Source organism: Calidris pugnax, unplaced genomic scaffold (assembly GCF_001431845.1).
Source record: "Calidris pugnax isolate Ruff unplaced genomic scaffold, ASM143184v1 scaffold52, whole genome shotgun sequence".
Taxonomy (NCBI): domain Eukaryota; kingdom Metazoa; phylum Chordata; class Aves; order Charadriiformes; family Scolopacidae; genus Calidris; species Calidris pugnax.
This window is the reverse complement of record NW_015090811.1, coordinates 1,338,495-1,357,529: the sequence shown is the minus strand read 5'-3', so window position 1 is coordinate 1,357,529 and position 19,035 is coordinate 1,338,495. Positions and strand designations below refer to the sequence as shown.

General features: G+C 42.7%; 1 protein-coding gene across 2 annotated transcripts in view; it reads left to right on the top strand.

Annotated features, from left to right (window-relative positions):
- MECOM (MDS1 and EVI1 complex locus) overlaps positions 1–12,341 on the top strand; it is a 401,603-nt gene extending 389,262 nt beyond the window's left edge. For both annotated transcript variants that reach the window (XM_014938837.1, XM_014938838.1), the window contains 7 exons: positions 895–1,061; positions 3,124–3,201; positions 5,284–5,453; positions 6,556–6,700; positions 9,696–9,932; positions 10,476–10,662; positions 11,531–12,341. In XM_014938837.1, the coding sequence (XP_014794323.1) occupies positions 895–1,061; positions 3,124–3,201; positions 5,284–5,453; positions 6,556–6,700; positions 9,696–9,932; positions 10,476–10,662; positions 11,531–11,665 (1,119 nt within the window). In that variant the 3' untranslated portion in view covers positions 11,666–12,341. The remainder of the gene's footprint in view (positions 1–894; positions 1,062–3,123; positions 3,202–5,283; positions 5,454–6,555; positions 6,701–9,695; positions 9,933–10,475; positions 10,663–11,530) is intronic.
- The last annotated feature ends 6,694 nt before the right edge of the window (positions 12,342–19,035 follow it).

The window sequence follows — 19,035 nt, the reverse complement described above, 5'->3', positions numbered from 1 at the left end:
GTTTCATTTCCTATGGATTTACCTCATGGTCTTTGACTGTGGTGAGCAAGAAGAATGGTCTGAATGGTTGGGACATACGCGGAGCCTCTCTGGATCTGGTGTGGTGCAGCACTTGGTTGAGTGAGAGTATTCATAAGGTTTCCTTCATAATACTTGTCCTCTGCAAGTCCTTTAAATAAAAGTAGGAATTCAGTTATTGTTGAGAGTGAGAGTATTCATAAGGTTTCCTTCATAGTACTTGTCCTCTGCAAGTCCTTTAAAAAAAAAGTAGGAACTCAGTTATTGTTGGGATCTCTGTTTTTTCTGTTGGTTTGGTCAAAAATGGCCAATGGTTTCAATGGATGGGATGCACAGACTCATAGGCACATACCCACAGAGCATGACTGCATAAACATGAATTTTCTAGAAGCTGAGGCTTAAAAATAAGAATAAATTAATATTAGGTAATTTAGATTTTGTATGGAAGCAGCTTTCAATTGTAGCAATCAGGGCAGGAGTTCTGCTGTGTGCTGGCCTTGCAGAGAACCAGCACCCTGCCACAGCAGTTAATCCAAGTGGGACAATGTTGTGGCCACCACCATGCCTAACGTACCCCATAATTTTTGAGACTGCAACTCTACGTTTGCTTTTTTTCTTTTCTATGTGCTGGCCTTGCAGAGAACCAGCACCCTGCTACAGCAGTTACTCCAAGTGGGACAACATTGTGGCCACCACCATGCCTAACGTACCCCATAATTTTTGAGACTGCAACTCTACGTTTGCTTTTTTTCTTTTCTATTTTACCTTTTTCTTTGATCTTGGCGGTTTCTGTTCTTTGTATGTTGGGTTTCCAGTGAGGGCAGAAAGCCCAAGCAGTATTCACCTTGACGGGTTGTGTCCTATCTTCTGTTGCAGATGTCTGCTATAGAAAACATGGCCGAAAAGCTGGAGAGCTTTAGTGCCCTGAAGCCGGAGGCCAACGAGCTGATCCAGTCGGTGCCCTCCATGTTCAACTTCCGCGCGCCGCCCAGCGCCCTGCCCGAGACTCTGCTGCGCAAGGGCAAGGAGCGCTACACCTGCAGGTAGCCCCAAAACCACCCCGTGGTACCCTCCCGGGCTCCCCAGATCCCCTCTGGTAGGACAGTTGATGGATTTTACCTTTTTCTTTGATCTTGGCGGTTTATGTTCTCTGTACGGTGGGTTTCCAGTGAGGGCAGAAAGCCCAAGCAGTATTCACCTTGACGGGTTGTGTCCTATCTTCTGTTGCAGATGTCTGCTATAGAAAACATGGCCGAAAAGCTGGAGAGCTTTAGTGCCCTGAAGCCGGAGGCCAACGAGCTGATCCAGTCGGTGCCCTCCATGTTCAACTTCCGCGCGCCGCCCAGCGCCCTGCCCGAGACTCTGCTGCGCAAGGGCAAGGAGCGCTACACCTGCAGGTAGCCCCAAAACCACCCCGTGGTACCCTCCCGGGCTCCCCAGATCCCCCCTGGTAGGACAGTTGATGGGGGGATCTTGATGTTGATGGGTCTTTCAGGCCTCTCCTGGTAGAACAGTTGATGGGGATCTTGATGTTGATGGGTCTTTCAGGCCTCTCCTGGTAGAACAGTTGATGGGGATCTTGATGTTGATGGGTCTTTCAGGCCTCTCCTGGTAGAACAGTTGATGGGGATCTTGATGTTGATGGGTCTTTCAGGCCTCTCCTGGTAGAACAGTTGATGGGGATCTTGATGTTGATGGGTCTTTCAGGCCTCTCCTGGTAGAACAGTTGATGGGAATCTTGATGTTGATGGGTCTTTCAGGCCTCTCCTGGTAGAACAGTTGAGGGAAACCTTGATGTTGATGGGTCTTTCAGGCCTCCCTCTGCCCAAGGAAACATGGAAAGCGTTTCGCTTTGGGGGCTCTTATTTATTAAATTACTGGTGTTATTAAGCAAAGAGTCTGCCCTGTACCATAGCAGTTTGATAAATGAGGTGGAAACTATTATATAAACAATTCTTTTTTCCAAATTTTCTCATCACTTTCATATGCACAAGTGTGCTTTCATTATTGATCTTTTTGATCATAAACTACAGACGTGTTTTTTCTCGGGCTTCTGGTTTTAATATCCAAAGGGATCAGTGATAAAATACATGACTTATTAGGACTTATGTTGTACAGAGTTAAAAAAAAAAAATACAATGAAGATAGTCATGGTACGTGCAACCAAAATGAATAGGAGCTTTGTCGAGGAGAGTAGAATTAGCTGTGTGTGTATTTTGAAGGCTTATACATCACGTCGTGAAAAAATAAATGAGATGTTAAAAGTGAAGGGATGCAATCTTCAAAGTCGTCACGTGGAGCAGCCACCACCCTGATTCACTTCAGAGAGTGCTGTGTGTGCTCTGTCCCTGTGCAAAAATGGGCTCGGTGTCACCGACAGAACTGGGCCAATTACAAACTGAAAATTAATATGTTACTTCAACGAGGAGGGAGGGCTCACAATAATTTTTTTTTTGGCCGTTATTGTTCCTGTGACATATTATCAAGTTTGGAGAATGGTTTTTAAATTGGATTATTTAGGTCTCTACATCATCTCCAGAACACGCAGGCGTTTGACACCAGCATATCAGTTTATCTGATCTTTTTGAAAACATGTCACTTTCTTTCAAGACACGTTGTTATAGAAACATACCTTGATGGATTAGGTCTTTGAGTCTTGTCTGCTCTGATCCTATTCAATGCACAGAGTGATGTCACGTTTGCTGACACGTAGAATTGGTTGAAAGGTTTGAAATTTGCTTACAAGGAGGCAGAAATCCAAGGCTATAACAGCAGATTCTCTTGATTCCAAATCTCAATGTGACAGTTAATCACCTAGTGAGCTTAGAAATTATGGGTGATCTTTAAAACTGGGAACTTTTCATATATCCCTTGCTTATGTCCAAGAAAAGCTGGTTGGTGCAGGTGTTCCAGTCCCATCCTTGTGTGTGTGTGTCTCAATCACTTAAATTTGCTGAGTGCTTTTGCTGAAATGTTGTCACACCAAAGCAGTGCCAACAGTACCATATTCTAATGATTGGGTTTGGGCTGTGCATCTAGTACAGCTCCGATTGGGACGAAGCCACTGAAGGTTGCGTTGTCTCATCAAATCTTTTCTTATCACAGATACTGTGGCAAGATTTTCCCGAGATCTGCAAACCTGACACGTCACCTGAGGACGCACACTGGAGAGCAGCCCTATAGGTACCACAACCTCTATGGTCTGGTCAAGGGAATAAAGCAAGGGAACGAGTGCTCAGCAGCCTTACTCTGCCAACTCCAGCTCTCACTCCTTAGCCCTGATGACCCACCAGTATGTTTTGGTCTCAAAAAGGGCTCTTTGTGCTCATCTAGACAAGTGTGGCCGCATTCGATGCTACAGTGTTGGAGCTGCAGAGACCGGGGAAGGTTTTGGTCCTAATTAGTGAGATTCTTTTGGCTTAGGCAGCTGCCCAGGCACCACCTGCAAGTCCGTGCACTTCTGAACCAGCATGGCTGAAGGGATTTTCAACAGAGCTCATGGTCATACTTTCCCTTGCAAGAAATGTTTGTTTCTGAGAGCTCTGCCATGTTATTCGCAGCCTAAAGTTGGGTGTTTCATCAATCATCTGGTTTCTGAATGGTCCCGGTTGCAAAGGCAGTACTGTATTTATTCGTTTCCTGCCTAATTTGGATCTTTTCTGAGGTCTGCTGAACCAAACCCCGTGTGGGTGTACTCTCTTGTTGATAAGAATACGTGTGTGATATTCTAGGCAGGACAGTCACATGCAGAAATGTGTATAGAAGCTTCACCTTATTGAAAATGAAAGACTAATTTAAATCAACTGGAAGGAAGCCAGTTCGTGTTCCAGTAAAACAAATGCACTGATTTCTGCATTTTATGAGCTGTAAAGAGCAGAGTAAGCTCATTGTTTGTGAGGAAACAATATGTTTTTTTGCCTCTGGTCTCTTTGGGAAATGAGATTCACATCTAATTTTATTGAAGGAAGGTCTTGATGCATGTTATACCCGTCCACTACATAAAAGCCACGAGCAATTAGGAGCATAATGGACGATTTCAGCACTAAAAAAAATTTTGACATCATTGACAAGCGTAAAAGAAGCACGGGAGAAGTAAGAGATTGAAAAACTAAAGTGGTGAAGACTGTTGGCTGGTTGCCAGCCAGAGAATTTGGAATAGTTATAGTATGACTTAGTAATGGCTTAAAGAGCAATACAGTAAAGGCTTTAGGGACTCCAAATCGCTACAGAGTATGAAAATTGATGCCTCTGGTACCAGAGTGATAGACTAAACTACTCACATTGGCACGGTATTAAAGGTTGGGATTGTTTATTGCTGGTTTTTGCAAGATAACCAAATTTCCTCTGGGATTAGCAATCGAGCAAGCTAATTCCTCAAGAAAAGATTTAATCACATAGTATAATTTAGAATAGGAAAAGAAATAGCCCTTTTTACCTTATTTGAGCATTAGAAGAGATCTGTTTCATGTTTTTTCCAAAAGTGTTTAATTGTATTGTATTGGCAGCACATGAAACAATCGAGTTATTGCTCTACTGTTTTCAAACTTCCCAACTTTGCGTGCAACAGTTTTAAAAACATGGGAGTCAATTACCCCAGCTAATTTGAGGCCATTGACTCTGAAATACTATGCTTATCCTAAAGGCAGTATTTTGAATATAAAGTCTAATGTGAATTAAAGCTGAAAAACCCGCTGTAGGAGTGACATCTCCATTCCAAGAGCACACACAGCACTCCAGCTCCTCAGCCAAAACTTGTCTTTATTTCAGGGAGGGTTTTGCCTCAATAGGGACCGAGGAGCTGCAGTTGGGTACTGAGGCTGAGCCCAGAAGGTGCTTCATGTCTCTTAGGACAAATTTTACATTACCAGCTACTAACAAACCCTTTTCTACCCACCTGTTTGTGTTTTTTGCGTGCAACAGTTTTAAAAACATGGGAGTCAATTACCCCAGCTAATTTGAGGCCGTTGACTCTGAAATACTATGCTTATCCTAAAGGCAGTATTTTGAATATAAAGTCTAATGTGAATTAAAGCTGAAAAACCTGCTGTAGGAGTGACATCTCCATTCCAAGAGCACAGTACTCCAGCTCTTCAGCCAAAACTTGTCTTTATTTCAGGGAGGGTTTTGCCTCAATAGGGACCGAGGAGCTGCAGTTGGGTACTGAGGCTGAGCCCAGAAGGTGCTTCATGTCTCTTAGGATAAATTTTACATTACCAGATGCTAACAAACCCTTTTCTACCCACCTGTTTCTGGTTTTTTTTTTAGATGCAAATACTGTGACAGGTCCTTTAGTATATCTTCTAACCTGCAGAGACACGTCCGTAACATCCACAATAAAGAGAAGCCATTCAAGTGTCACTTGTGTGACAGGTGTTTTGGTCAACAAACCAATCTTGACAGACATCTAAAGAAGCACGAGAATGGGAACATGTCTGGTATGTATTTCCCTCTCCAGCATGCCCTACATATCACCAGTCTTCACGTCCAGGGACCTCACCTTCACTTTCAATACTGCCGAGTGTCAATAGGCGCACGTTGCTCTGCGCCGTCTGCTCCAATGAGTGGGTTTTTGGAAAATATGTAAGTGCCTAAGCTCTGCTGACATTTAAAGTGCTTTGAAAATCCCAGCATAAACTCTACCCTTGTATAACTTAATACCGCTGGATGATGTCTTTTCTTTTGGTTTTAATTAAGCCAACCGTAGCGTTTTGAGAACAGACTGGGAAAATCGGTTTAATCCCATCTCCGCAATCGCTTGGCTCTCAATAGGAGTCCTAGATTTAGAGTCTCGGGGGGCACTCTAAAAGATTTTCTTGGCACCCTCTAAAATATTCCCACTGTCAGGAGCTGAAAAGTGCTAGCTATTATGGAGCTAATGGTGCCTCCCAAGCCCCAAAGCAAATCGGTCACCGCACGGCAGCAGCAAAGGCAGCGGCAGGTAGTGGATGTCATTGGTGTGGTCTAGGTATCTGCAGGGTTTAATAAAAACCCTGTCTGCAGTGTTTTCAGCCTGTGTTTGGCTCCGCTGGAAATAAGCAGGTACCTGTATTGAACGCAGAGCTGTCTTTTCCCCATTGCACAGAGGAAGGCGTCTGTCGCTGGTCTCTCAGTGCTAATGAACCTGGGTGATTATGTCAATGGCTGCTCCATATTTTAAGCAAATCTGAATAATTAGTAGCTAAAATGAAGTTCCGTTTGCTCCCTTCAGCCATTGGTCTAACACAGTTGTTGACTGACAGTCTTAGAGTTGCAAGGGAGCAGGAGGGAGATGCTGAAATAGATACTTGGCAAAAGCAATTATAAAGCATGGAAATGGCCCCCAGCGTGCAAGCAGTCATTCTGTCTGGAAACCACCTTCTCCTATGGATACTACTTCCTTTCTAATTAGTGGTTTTATGGCCAAAAGCTGATGGATCACTATGACCGACTTTTCTGGGTCTCATGCATTTTAACCTTTGTTTCCAATTTCAATTCAATTTAAATGGTTAAATATAGAAAACATAAAGGAGCAACAGAAGTCCTCTGTTTTGTTTTAAGGTACTGCAACATCTTCACCTCACTCAGAACTGGAAAGCACAGGGGCAATCCTAGATGACAAGGAAGACTCTTACTTCACAGAAATTAGGAATTTTATTGGAAACAGCAACCACAACAATCAATCCCCCCGAAACTCAGAGGAGAGGTAAGTTGCGACTGATCTGCCTTCAAAAGGTGCCACTCATCCTTTTCATCCTTTTCCAGGGTAAACCTGGTTTTTCACTTTTGATGAGCTATTCTGGCAATCTGGTTGCTTCTAGTGTTCACCTTCATGTCTTATGAAAAGAAACGTGTCGATGCCCTCCCCATTGTGCATGAACATATTCTCAGAGCAAGATGCTGGACAAAAGGTTCATCTATGAACACACGTCTCCTTGTATCAGCAGCTCTCAATTTCAAGTTCCCATCATTGGTTTAAGTCACTTAAATAATTTAAGTCATTTAAATCATGTGAAATTCCATCGTTTTACACTCATGGCAGAGCAGGTGAATTCTGCATCCTGTGGCTAAATGTAGAGCGCCTTACAATTTTAATGCAACTTAATGATTCTTGGAGCAAATGAAAGATTCTGAAAGTCCTTTCCTGTAAGTAACACAATCCCAAGAAAGATGCTGATGAGCAAAAAGCCCACGAGGCTGCGGGTAGGCATTGGTAGTCCACAGTGCACATGAGAGACTTTTTCCTACCAAGATTTATTAAGTATATGAGTGTTTCAGTTCTTCTGAACTAACAGAAGAGAGACCACTTCTAAATATTTTCATTTAATAAGAATACAGCTAAGCAGAAAGGGCGGTAACATGAATCTGCACATCAGCTATACATATTTCTTTGACATGGGTGTTGCATTATGCATTATTTCTGCTTTTGAATAGGCGTTACTTTATCAGCATCAAAAATTTCTTACTCGTGGTGACAAACTTCACTGTCTTCTCAATTTCCAGATGCCTTTGTGAAGGGATAAAAATGGTGGACAGAACACAATTTCCACGAAAGTACTGGATTAAGTGATTACATGCATATTCAAATTTCATTCTGTCTTGATTGGCAATGAGGGCTTGGGATTTTTTCTTTGCACATCTGGTCTCAACATGTCCTCCGACAGGAAGTCAGCAAAGTGAAAAGGTTGCTGGGTTGTGCAGTGTTTCCTTTCTAAATTTGGCACTTCAGACTGCTCTTGATGGATATTTTATCCCTGGCAAATTGCTGCATTTGAAAGCATAATTAGAGAATCTGTTTTCTTAATCACATGGCTTTTGTTACTTTGGTTGTAGTCCATCTCCCTTTCATTCCTAGCAGCCTCAATTGAGCATAACAAGCAAGTTGGCAGCCCAAACCGTGCTCAACATTTTCTTATTTCTGCCTATTTAAATAAAAGATGATAAAGAGATATTGCTCTGATTATCTTAAGAGGGGGGTGGCTGCTTCAGCTCTCCTGACTCTGCACAGCCTCGGATTTTTTGATCCTGTGATAAAAACAGACCATTCCCTTGCTTTTTTGTTTTTTTAAGGCAGTACTAAACTCATGACAATCAGCTGGAATTTGCTCAGAAAATAGATGAAGCTATTATATTTTGGAAAATGATGCTGCTGTATAAGAAACTAGTTCTCACTTGTCTGTGCTTCGTAAGAAAGTATTAACTGTTAACAAGAGCGAGTTAAATACTAAATACTAGAGGTACTACTGGGGCTCATCGTTATCTTGCACAAACTTTTGGTGTATTCCATATTGTCCCACACAGTTTGAAGCAGACGGAGTCTAAAGCGAACTGCGGGCGGACAATAAAGTTTCCATTTTTATAACTGTATTCCTGGAAGAGTAAGGACCTTTTGCACAAAGAGAACAATAGATGAATCAAGGCCTCAGAGCTACGTAACGCAGCGGAGCAGATACGCTGGTGGTGGACATTCGTGTGGCTCCAGCAAGTTCAACCCTTCTGCACCGCTGGTACCTCTGGCCATGCATTTGTTGGTGCCCAATTTCTTACTTAAGCACCTGTGGGAGCTCAGGGGCCATGCATTTGTTGGTGCCCAATTTCTTATTTAATGTACCTGTGGGTGCTCAGACTCCTGCAGGATTGAGGCCGTTGGCAAACAAACCCCTCCTTCAGTGTGGATATTATGTCCTGGATAAAATCCTGTAGGAAGTAGTTAAGAGAAGTCATTGCCTGAAAGCAAAAGAGAACGTAGTATCAGTGGGTAGACCAAATGGGTTTCCATATGTGTATTGCTATAATTACTCTCTGGCCATGCATTTGTTGGTGCCCAATTTCTTATTTAATGTACCTGTGGGTGCTCAGACTCCTGCAGGATTGAGGCCGTTGGCAAACAAACCCCTCCTTCAGTGTGGATATTATGTCCTGGATAAAATCCTGTAGGAAGTAGTTAAGAGAAGTCATTGCCTGAAAGCAAAAGAGAACGTAGTATCAGTGGGTAGACCAAATGGTTTTCCATGTGCATATTGCTGTAATTACTCATTTAATAGACTAAATGCACTTAAAATGCTATATGACCTTTCTTTTCATTACTTCTTACCCTTCAAATCAGTTGATAATGCAGTTCAGCATGGAGGTGTTATTGCAGACCGCTCTTCAGGTCTTCGGCTCAAGTCCTTTAGGTTCCCATGTATGTAATCCATACATTTAGTGAAGTAGTATGGCTTCCAAATGGGTGGTAGTGTGCAAAATTAATTATGCATGTAATTTTGACTTTCGAACTCTGAATGCAGTATTGGATGTCATTCTTGAAAATGCCAGATCTGATTTTCAGAGTTTCTTGGCCCTTACAGCTTCTGTTAAAAGGCAATGAGTTGTTTTGCCCAGACTACATATAGGATTGGAAACATGAGATGAAATAAAGCGTGAGAAAATTTGGAATGGGTATCTGAACATACCTCTGCTTGAACAGAAGTTTTAGCAGGATAATAGGAAAATCCCATGCTGATGGCACTGTAACGTCCCACTGATTTTTGAGCGGAATTTTCTCCAGTACTGCCCAGACGTCTGAAGCTAAACAAGATACAGAATCCAAAAATCACTTTATTCTACTGGGACAGATCCTTTTCAGATCTGCCTCTGACAATCTGCTGGTGAGGAGGAGCTTTCATAACTGATTTGTGCTGATTTTGTTTTGGTGCTTTCAGAATGAATGGCAGCCACTTTAAGGATGAAAAAGCCATGGTAGCCAGCCAGAACTCGGATTTGCTGGATGACGAAGAGGCAGAAGATGAAGTCATGATGGACGAAGAAGATGAAGAGAGCGAAATTGCAGGGAAGGCAGTCAAAGAGCCTGTTACGAGTGACATGCACGAGGGGACGGCGGAGGAGGACTATGAGGAAACGAGTACTTTGGACATGAACTGCAAAGCTTCCCCTGGCAGGTTGGTTCCTTCCTAGTATTGGTGTGTGCCCGATACGTGAAATCCAAACAATAAACCATACAAGAGTGCCAGCCCCAAACTGTGTGCCGTGGGAACTGGTCTGAAGCAGCCAGCTTCCCAGTTACGATAGCAACCCGTGCCTGTGTTTGGGTCAATACCAGCCCTCTTTTCACTCTCTTCAGTCTCTGTAGCCCTTAAGAGGAAAAATAACTCTGCTCGGGGAGCTATTGTCAGGTTCTGGGTGAGACAGGAAACGTTCGTGGGAGAGACGTTATCTGCCTCATAAACCGACCTGGATCTCCCATAATGGTCTTGGAGACACCAGGAGAGAGATGACCTCTCCCTCTTCTGCTCCTGCGGCCTGCTTTCTCCTCTGTAGAAAAGAAAGTAGAATTCGTCTTATTTAAGGATCATGGTTCCACAGGGCAAGGTGGTTTATGAGTGTAAAAGAGGGGAAATTGCTCAAACGTGTAAATCCGAGAGGAAAAGAGAACCAAAGAGGATCGTTTAATTGACATTACAACCTTTGTGGTGTTTTCGTAGGTATAAAGAGGAGGAGTATAATAAGACTGGACTTTCGGCTTTGGACCACATAAGGCACTTCACAGATAGCCTCAAAATGAGGAAAATGGAAGAAAATCAATACAGTGAAGCCGAATTGGCAGCTTTCAATACTTCCCAGCTGCCAGAGGACCTAAAACAACCCTTGTACAGGAAATCCAAATCCCAGGTAAAAACTTAACTTGGTTAAAACGTTATTGTCGCCAAATACCCGAAGGATTAAGCCCTTAGTGTGTGGCAGACCGGGTCGTTTCAGCTTCCTCAGGCAGGGCTGTGCTCCACCTCCACAAACCTCAGCCTGCCCCGACCTCCCCCTGCATGGTGGGGTGCTCTGGCCCCCCATAACAGAGGATTTTCTTACCTTTTTTTTGCTATTTTTGTTCCTGTCTGCCACCCGCTGAAATGCCATGGACTTCGGCTCCAGCCTTGCAGGGGTGGGACTCGATCTTCTGGCTGGCTTGGCTTTTTGGTGGCTTTTTAAAAGTCTGTTGGATGTTACCTCTTCTATGTCCTCACCATGTTTTTTAAAAGGCAATAATTAGACTGATACTGTAGTGCTGTTCCTTGAAATTTTTTTAAATGTTAATGAAAATGGGTCTTTTTAGCTCCTTTAAAAGGTTCCTGTTTTGAAAGCTGCAGAATATGCCTGTAGAAAAGCTCAGCAAAGGAGTCTGTGGTATTTGGTGACATACAGGACCAGCCAAGGGATAAAGTGATTCCTCGGGCCCTTGAAAAGAGCCTCCTGTGCCAAGAATCTGAAGGCAAAGGAGACTCTGAGACCTTGTCGGCTATCAAAGGTTCCTCAGAGCTTCCTGAAGCCAGATGAAAGCAGAAATTACGGAGTCAAAAGTGTCAGTGACAAGGCTGACAGTGGTTTTACCCCTAATGCATTTTGATTTTTTTTTTTCCCCCCCATTAATTTCAGCCCAGCAGTCGTAGCCTAAATGATGCCTTAACGCTGTCGGGGTGGCACGGGTCCAAGCTGAGACCCGGCCACGGGATCATGACCTCTTTGTCCTTCTTCTTTCCCCGTGCAGGCGTATGCCATGATGCTGTCTCTGTCTGACAAGGACTCCCTTCATTCTGCACCCCACAGTTCTCCCAATATGTGGCACAGTATGGCGAGAGCCGCCGCAGAATCCAGCGCCATCCAATCCATCAGCCACGTATGACATTGTGAAGTCTTACCCAGGATGGGACCAAGTCCAAACCAGTAGCATGGCTCTTTCCTAGATGACTATTTAAAAAGACTGCTGAGCAGAATGCCTTATAAATCTGCAGGGTCACTCATTTAAAGTCCGGTGACCTTAAACTGAATAATTTTAAAAAAAAAAAGAAAGAAACTATTTATTCTCAATATTTTGTTTTGCACAGCAAAGGCAGCTGCTGACTTCTGGAGGATCAATGCGACTTAAAAAAAAAAAATAAAATAAATAAAAGTTTCAGTGGATTATGTAAACCGGGGCCAGGAAAAAGTGTCTTCCAGTTCCCCCGGCTTTGAGGGGCAGGGGCAAAAGGGTTAAGACTGCATTGATACACACATGGGCACTCCTTTAAAGTAGGAACTGAATTGATTTTCTTTTTGTATGAGATAGTTTGACACAGGATTGGGAACAGTTGTTTTTATGTACAAATCTCTTCATTAAAGCTTTATGCATTTTAGCCCTTCAAAGAAAGAAAATAGTTCTATCAAATGCACACTATCCATCGTAAATGTAGAAAGAAGTAACAGGGAATATTTTGTTCTCTCCGTAATTCTTTTGCCTTCTCAACTGCATTGTTTAAAAAAAAAAAAAGGAAAAGCAAGAAAAAAAAAAAAAGAAAAAAAAAAAAAAGAACTCTGAGAAACAATACATGAGGCTTGTGTTTAAAAAAAAAAAAAGGAAAAGCAAGAAAAAAAAAACAAGAAAGAAAAAAAAAAGAACTCTGAGAAACAATACATGAGGCTTGTGTATATTGTAAACTATGAATGTTCACTACTCCAAGAAACTAAATCATCCAGATAATTCCGTGAAAGCACCGCGTTCATCGACAGCACCACTAGTTCAAATCATTGTAAGGAGATTTTAATTTTCGACAATCATGTCACTATTTTGTTGTATTGTTTCCTTTCCCCCCCTACCCTCTAATTTCTTCTTTGTGTTGTGTGTACCATGTATTTATTTGTTGGCAAACGATTGTTTGTTGATTGAAATAGCACTGTTCCTGTAACAAACAGCACTGCTCCCGTCCCCCACTGCGTTACCATGTAAGGCACCCATGTACTTCAAAAAAAGTGAGGTGAACTGATCTGTGTATATGGGAGTGCAAAACAGTGTTTGAAATTTTCTTACATTCCTCTTTTATTTTATTTTTTGCCTTTTAATGAACTAAATAACTAATAGATGCGACTTAGTATTTTTTTTTGTAATACAGTAAATTGATTCAATTGTATAAACAGTTATAATTTCTTCATGAAAGCATGATTCTTCTGATTAAAAAAAAAAAAACTGTACCCAATATTTTATGCTGGTTGTCTGCGAGCTTGTGTGATGTTATGTTCATGTTAATCCTATTTGTAAGATGAAGTGTTCCAAATTTATGTTTTAAAAAAAATAAATAAATAACGGAAGGTATTCAGTTATTTTTTGGGGGTTTTTTTGGCCTTTAGTGAGGGACCAGATTTATTTTTCCTTTTTGTTTATAATCTCATTTTGAAATAATCGGCAAGTTGAGGTACTTTCTTTAAATGCTTTGTACAATGTAACTGTTACGCATTTCAGTACATTACTATGGGAGGATCAACTTAAAAAAAAAAATAAAGGACTACAAAACTGAAGGGATCTTTTTTTCTTATTGTCTTGTTTTTGTCTGGGTCAGGGCAAAAATGGCCTATTTTGTCTGCAGTCGGGGGAGCAAGGACTGTATCCGTGGGGTCATTAGGATAAGGGTAAGCAGAGGATGGGACTCTGTGAAGTGTCTTGGACTTGGTTGTACAATTTGGGACCCACTGTAGGGCCTCTAAGTAGACCATTGGAGGGTTTTAGAGGTATCAGTAACCCAGAGCAGTCAGCAACAAACTTCAAAACCCTACCTTAGAAAAGAGAGCTAATGCACTAATTTTACAGGAGGGATTGGTTGAAGGTCACCTTTGAATGCTGTTATGGAGCCTGGAGCTCAGGCTGGTGATGTCCCTGCCTGCTGCTCGTGGGGATGATGTTGGGAAGCAGTGGAGTGGCTGGTGAATAACAAAACGTTCACTCACTGGAATGATAAAAATCCATAATTGAGAAGATAAATGACCTCCCAACTGTATGAAATGAGCCCTTAGGGTCTAAAAGGAAAAGAAAAAAAAAAGAAAAACCCAAATGTTTTAGTTTGAGCATTCCCTTTGAAATTGGGTCCAAAGCCCTGCTGCTTCTGGACAACCTGCAGAGAGGTGGGATGTCCAGGAGAAGCCAGAATTGGCCCGTGCCAGGCACATCTTCCTGCCCGTCCCACCAGCAGGGTGAGGAGTGAGACAGCTCCAAAGGACACCATGGAGATGTCCCTGCCTGCCAACCCTGGCCAAGCTTGGTCTTTGCAGCCACTGCACAGGGCTATCCTTCATGTTTAAGTGACTCAAGTGACTGTGGAGACTTTCTGTGTGGTGGGTCCAAGGATTGCTGTTAGCAACGCAAGCAAGCTGGCATGAGCAAGCAAGGAGGGAGCACAGCTCTGGGTGTCAGTAACCCAGAGCAGGCAGCAACAAACTTCAGATTAAATGCTGCACTGTCCCAGTGGGAAAGGCACTTTTAGGGAATATAATTTGCAGGAGATTTGGTTAAGTCTGGCTGCACTGAAGCCAGAAGTACCTCCAAAGATGGAGGTCTTGTCTCCACGTCAAAGGCCAGGGCTGCTCCTCTCCGCCTGTTTCACTACATGAAGACCTTTTGTAGCTCACCAGATCCTTAAGTTACATTTTAGAATAACCTGTATGTGTTGTCCTTCTCTTTAGCCCAGCTGAGGTTTGACTTGGTTTATAACCATCGTGTAGCAACAGGGACATCAGCAAGGCTGAATCCAAACCCAGAGAGGACAGGCTTGGGCTGCCCTCGGTTTGCTCTTACAAGCCCTTGAGCCTCATGCATGGGTTGATGGCAAGTTGAGACCTACAAGATGGTGGTTTTCATGCAGGAAACCTAAACCACACCTGGGGGGAAAAAAAAAAAAGAAAAAAAAAGAAAAAAAAAACTTACGTGCTTTTTTTTTGTTCTTGTACTCACTCCATTGGTCTGAGCCAGGTACATGCAGATAATTGCATAAATAGGCTATTATTTTTGATGCAGTTAAAGTCACCGTGAAACTTGGTTTTAGGTTTCTGCCAAATAAAGAGAACAAATAGATTAATCAAGTCAAGTTTTATCTGCAAACAACTTTCCAGATCGTTTTCCCCTTTAATTTGATGCAATGACAGTTCTTATCAGCTCTGCCCTCACCTGCCCCAGATGAAAGGGGTTTTGGGAGGTGGAGAAAGGGTGGGGACAGTTTCCCCTGGGTTTAATGTTCTGGGTTATGGTAGAACACTCCCATCATATAACTGTCAGGGAAAGTACTGCCTGAGCTGATCCCTTGGGTTAGTTTAACCTCCACATAACCAGGTCTATTGACCATCAGGGAGCAGCTGCCTCCGCCTCATCGAATCCTCAGGCTGATGTTCCCATTCAGAGCCTTGAGTTTTGCCTTTTCATATCGAATATCTGACCCAGCAGGGCTGCCTGTAAGGTGTGATGAGCAGAGGGGGGAAACACGGCCTTCAACTCTGTGTTGATACCTTGCCATGACCTTGATTTTCGTTGCCTTTTCTCAATGGCAGAGTTATTCACCCAGAGGAATAAGTGAAAAGCAAGCCCGGATTTGATTACCCATCTCACCCCCCAAATAAACAATGAAAACTGGATAATTTTTGTCTTTGCATCATACCCTCCCTGACAGACCACACAGATGCACTTGTCCAGATGCAAACAGATTGCTGAGTGACGACCAATGTTTCTGGCTTTCTGCTACAGTGATTTTATTTTTAAGAAAAAAAAAAAGAAAGATTTTAATACCTTTTTTAAAAAACCCTTCAGCTTATTTCAGCATCATCCTACTGTTCACCCCACTGTAGTAGTTTTCCATAAGTCAACAAATCATTCCCATGTGATACAGCAGCCCTGCTAGACGAAGGAACTGCATATTACCACCTCAGTTCCCATCTACAGAATCTAACAAAGCTCCACCGTGACAAGATGATTAATCAATATTTCACCCTGGCCCAGATCCCCAATACCACTGCGGGTCCGAGTCGCTGGTCCCGTGTCAGCCCTGCTGTTTTACTGCATTAATAGCCACATTTGCGGCGTAATGGGAGGGGAAGTTATTATAAAAACATTTGCGAGGCTGCTTTTGCTCAGCCATTCCGTTTGGCCCATTGCTCCGTGCGTGGCTTGAACTTTAAAACTTTCTGTCAGGTCTCTCTTGCTCAGACGTAGGGAGAATTGCTGCAAGCTCCTGGATCGTTTCACCGCATCCTGCTGCCTTCCAGCCATATTAAGTCTCATTTGTGGCTTTGCTGGTCAGTCATATCGTGGCACGGAAAAGCTAGTTCATTTTAAAGATGCTTCCAGTAATGATTTAAACAAAACAAAGGCATTCAGCACCGAACAGAAGACCCTTTCTCCACGTCAAAGACAGCGTACCTTGCCAGGACTCTGGTTATAAGAAAAAAGTCTTCTGCAGCCTGGCCAACACCATCCTCTTTCCCATCCTATTGAAAACTTGTGTAGGTTTGTGAGGATACCTAGTCTGTGGCTTCCAATAATTCGGTTAATTTATCTCATTTCTGTAGAGAAAACAGGCTCAGCTTTACAATTCAGAGTTGCTTAATGAAGTCTGGGGAGAGGGTGAAGGGGAAAACATCAAAAGGAGTTAAAAAAAAAAAAAAAGAAAAATGAATATATTCCTTTTCTTTTTTTTTTTCCCCAACTCAGATTAATTCATTACTAAAAATGAAAAACGAAAATTAAAAACAATTTCCAGCAAAATTTACTCCAGAATGGAGATTTTCATCAGACTAACATTGAACTAACCCCTGAAAAGAGGCCCCACTGCCATGCTGTGATTCAGGAACGTGTGCTGCGCCTTGCGAGACTGAAGCCTTTTTTCCCAAAACTACCAGCTAAATTTTGCTTGGGAGCAGCTTCCCCCCCCGGGTATGGCCATAAACCAGACTGAACACAGATCCCTTTGCCACCATGTGCTGGAAGCAGAGCCTCCTTTTATTTTTTTTGATTGGTTTTTTTTTTTTAATGCAGGAATGACCATATTTTCATGGCGACTGAAGCTATTTATAGATATAAATCCATTTGGGGGGAGTTTTGGGAACCTTTTATTACGAAAGGTGCTGTGGAAATATAAAAGTAGTCTCATGTAACTTGCTGGGTAGGAGCTTTAGCAGTGTCTGCTCTGTCTGTCTGAGTGGAGGGTCTGAAAGAAGGCACTTCCAGAAGGCACCCTCCTTTTTCCTGCTTTATTTTAATACTAATTAATTCCAGAAAGGCTAAAGAAATGTGATGAAACGCTACACTTCTAAGAAAAAGCCTTACCCAAGAGCCTTAAAGCAGGCCTCCCAGCTTGGGAGGGTCTAGTGGGAGAAGAGGGTTAGTGGTCATTTTGATGCTTAAATTATCAGTAATTAAGAAGTTGATTTTCAGGGATTGAGGAAAATTTTAAACAGCTGCTTCTTTCAGGCCTTTACTCCTCATTTTCATTAGCATGTGCTAAGGCAATCTGGAAAATATATTTAGATCTATATTATGCTATGTCAAGACCTCAGCATCTGTACCTTGGGGCAGATACATGTGAGATAGCCGAGGGTAGATGTGCCAGCACGCACATGTGGAAGTGTTCAATTTGTAATATGATTATAGCCCCAAAACAAAGCCTGCTTGATACCTGTGGCATATTTGTTTCATGGTAAGCGCAGAAAATTCTCCAAAATCGTGTCATGTTTCGCATCACCAGCCAACTCAAACTAGAGAAGTAGCGCTTTAATTCCTGGGGAATCTCTTTCAACAGGCGCGTGTCAGGCCCAATTAAGGTCCAGGCAGCCCCCACACTAATTGGGTTGAGGTATGCAGCAGTGGAACATGGTCATTTAGCAAAGCAGCTCCCTTGTCCAGGCCTGCGTCCGCCCTCGCGCCAGCCCGTCTCTCTTCCTAAGGGTGGATGGTGGAGAAACTCCTGCTAGAAAATAGCCTGGAAAAAGTTAACAAGTAGAGTGAGAGTTTTTAGTAGCAGTGGATAAGACAGCTCAGGGTGCTCAGATGGTGGCTCACCATGTGTCCTCCTGCATTAAAGTCACCATCGTGGGAGACAAACGTGGTGAGCTGCATCCTCTGCCCACCAAACACCAGCCATGGCTTCGGCATCCCCCATGGATCCTCTCTTGTCTCATCTGTAGATCTTTATGCTCAAAATAAAGGGTTTTTTTGTTGCTTCTGAAGTGGTAATATGCTAGAATAAAGAAAAAAAAAACGAAGTCATGCGCCTTCATATCATAGAGATCAATTTAAGCTTAGAGATGAATTAAAGCATTCAACATCTCCTGAATTTGAGCAGGATTTGTGTTAAAATCTCAGCGACGGACTCAATTGCAGGTCATCCATGATCCAAATGAAAGTGAAATGTTGGAGGAAAGAGACTTATGGTCTTCAAACTGATTCTTACAAACATTAACTGTACTCAACTCTTTAACAGACTAGTTTGGGGGAATCAATTTAAGCATAGAGATGAATTAAAGCATTCAACATCTCCTGAATTTCAGCAGGATTTGTGTTAAAATCTCAGCGATGGACTCAATTGCAGGTCATCCATGATCCAAATGAAAGTGAAATGTTGGCAGAAAGAGACTTATGGTCTTTAAACTGATTCATACAAACATTAACTGTACTCAACTCTTTCACAGAACAGTTTGGGTTGGAAGGGACCTTTAAAGGCCATCTAGTCCAGCCCCCCTGCAATGATCAGCGACATCTTCAACTAGAGCCCCATTCAACCCCATCTAGATGTTTCCAGGTATGGGGCCTTGACCACTTCTCTGGGCAATTTGTTCCAGTGTTTCACCACCCTTATTGTAAAAAATTTCTTCCTTATATTCAACTGAATCTACTCTCTTTCAGTTTAAAACCATTACCCCTTGTCCTATTGCAAGAGACTCTACTAAAAAGTCTGTCCCCTTTCCTTTGTTGCTGCCAAGCCTGTTGGGCACCCATCTGGTGTGTCTTCTCTTGAATTTATCTGTATTTTGTAGAGATCTTTCTAGCACCCAGCCTCTCTTGGCTCCTGTCTTAAAGGAGGAGAAGCTTTGCCACCCTCAGACCATCGTGAAGTCCCTGTACACTGACACATACCTACCCTGTCTCAAGAGGAGACTTCCAGAGGTATGAAGTCCAGTCAGCTGCAATCACAACCATGTATATAAAAATTTAGTTCAGAAAGATCCACAGACCCTCTGCTCTGTGTAACCGCAAGCCACAAAACA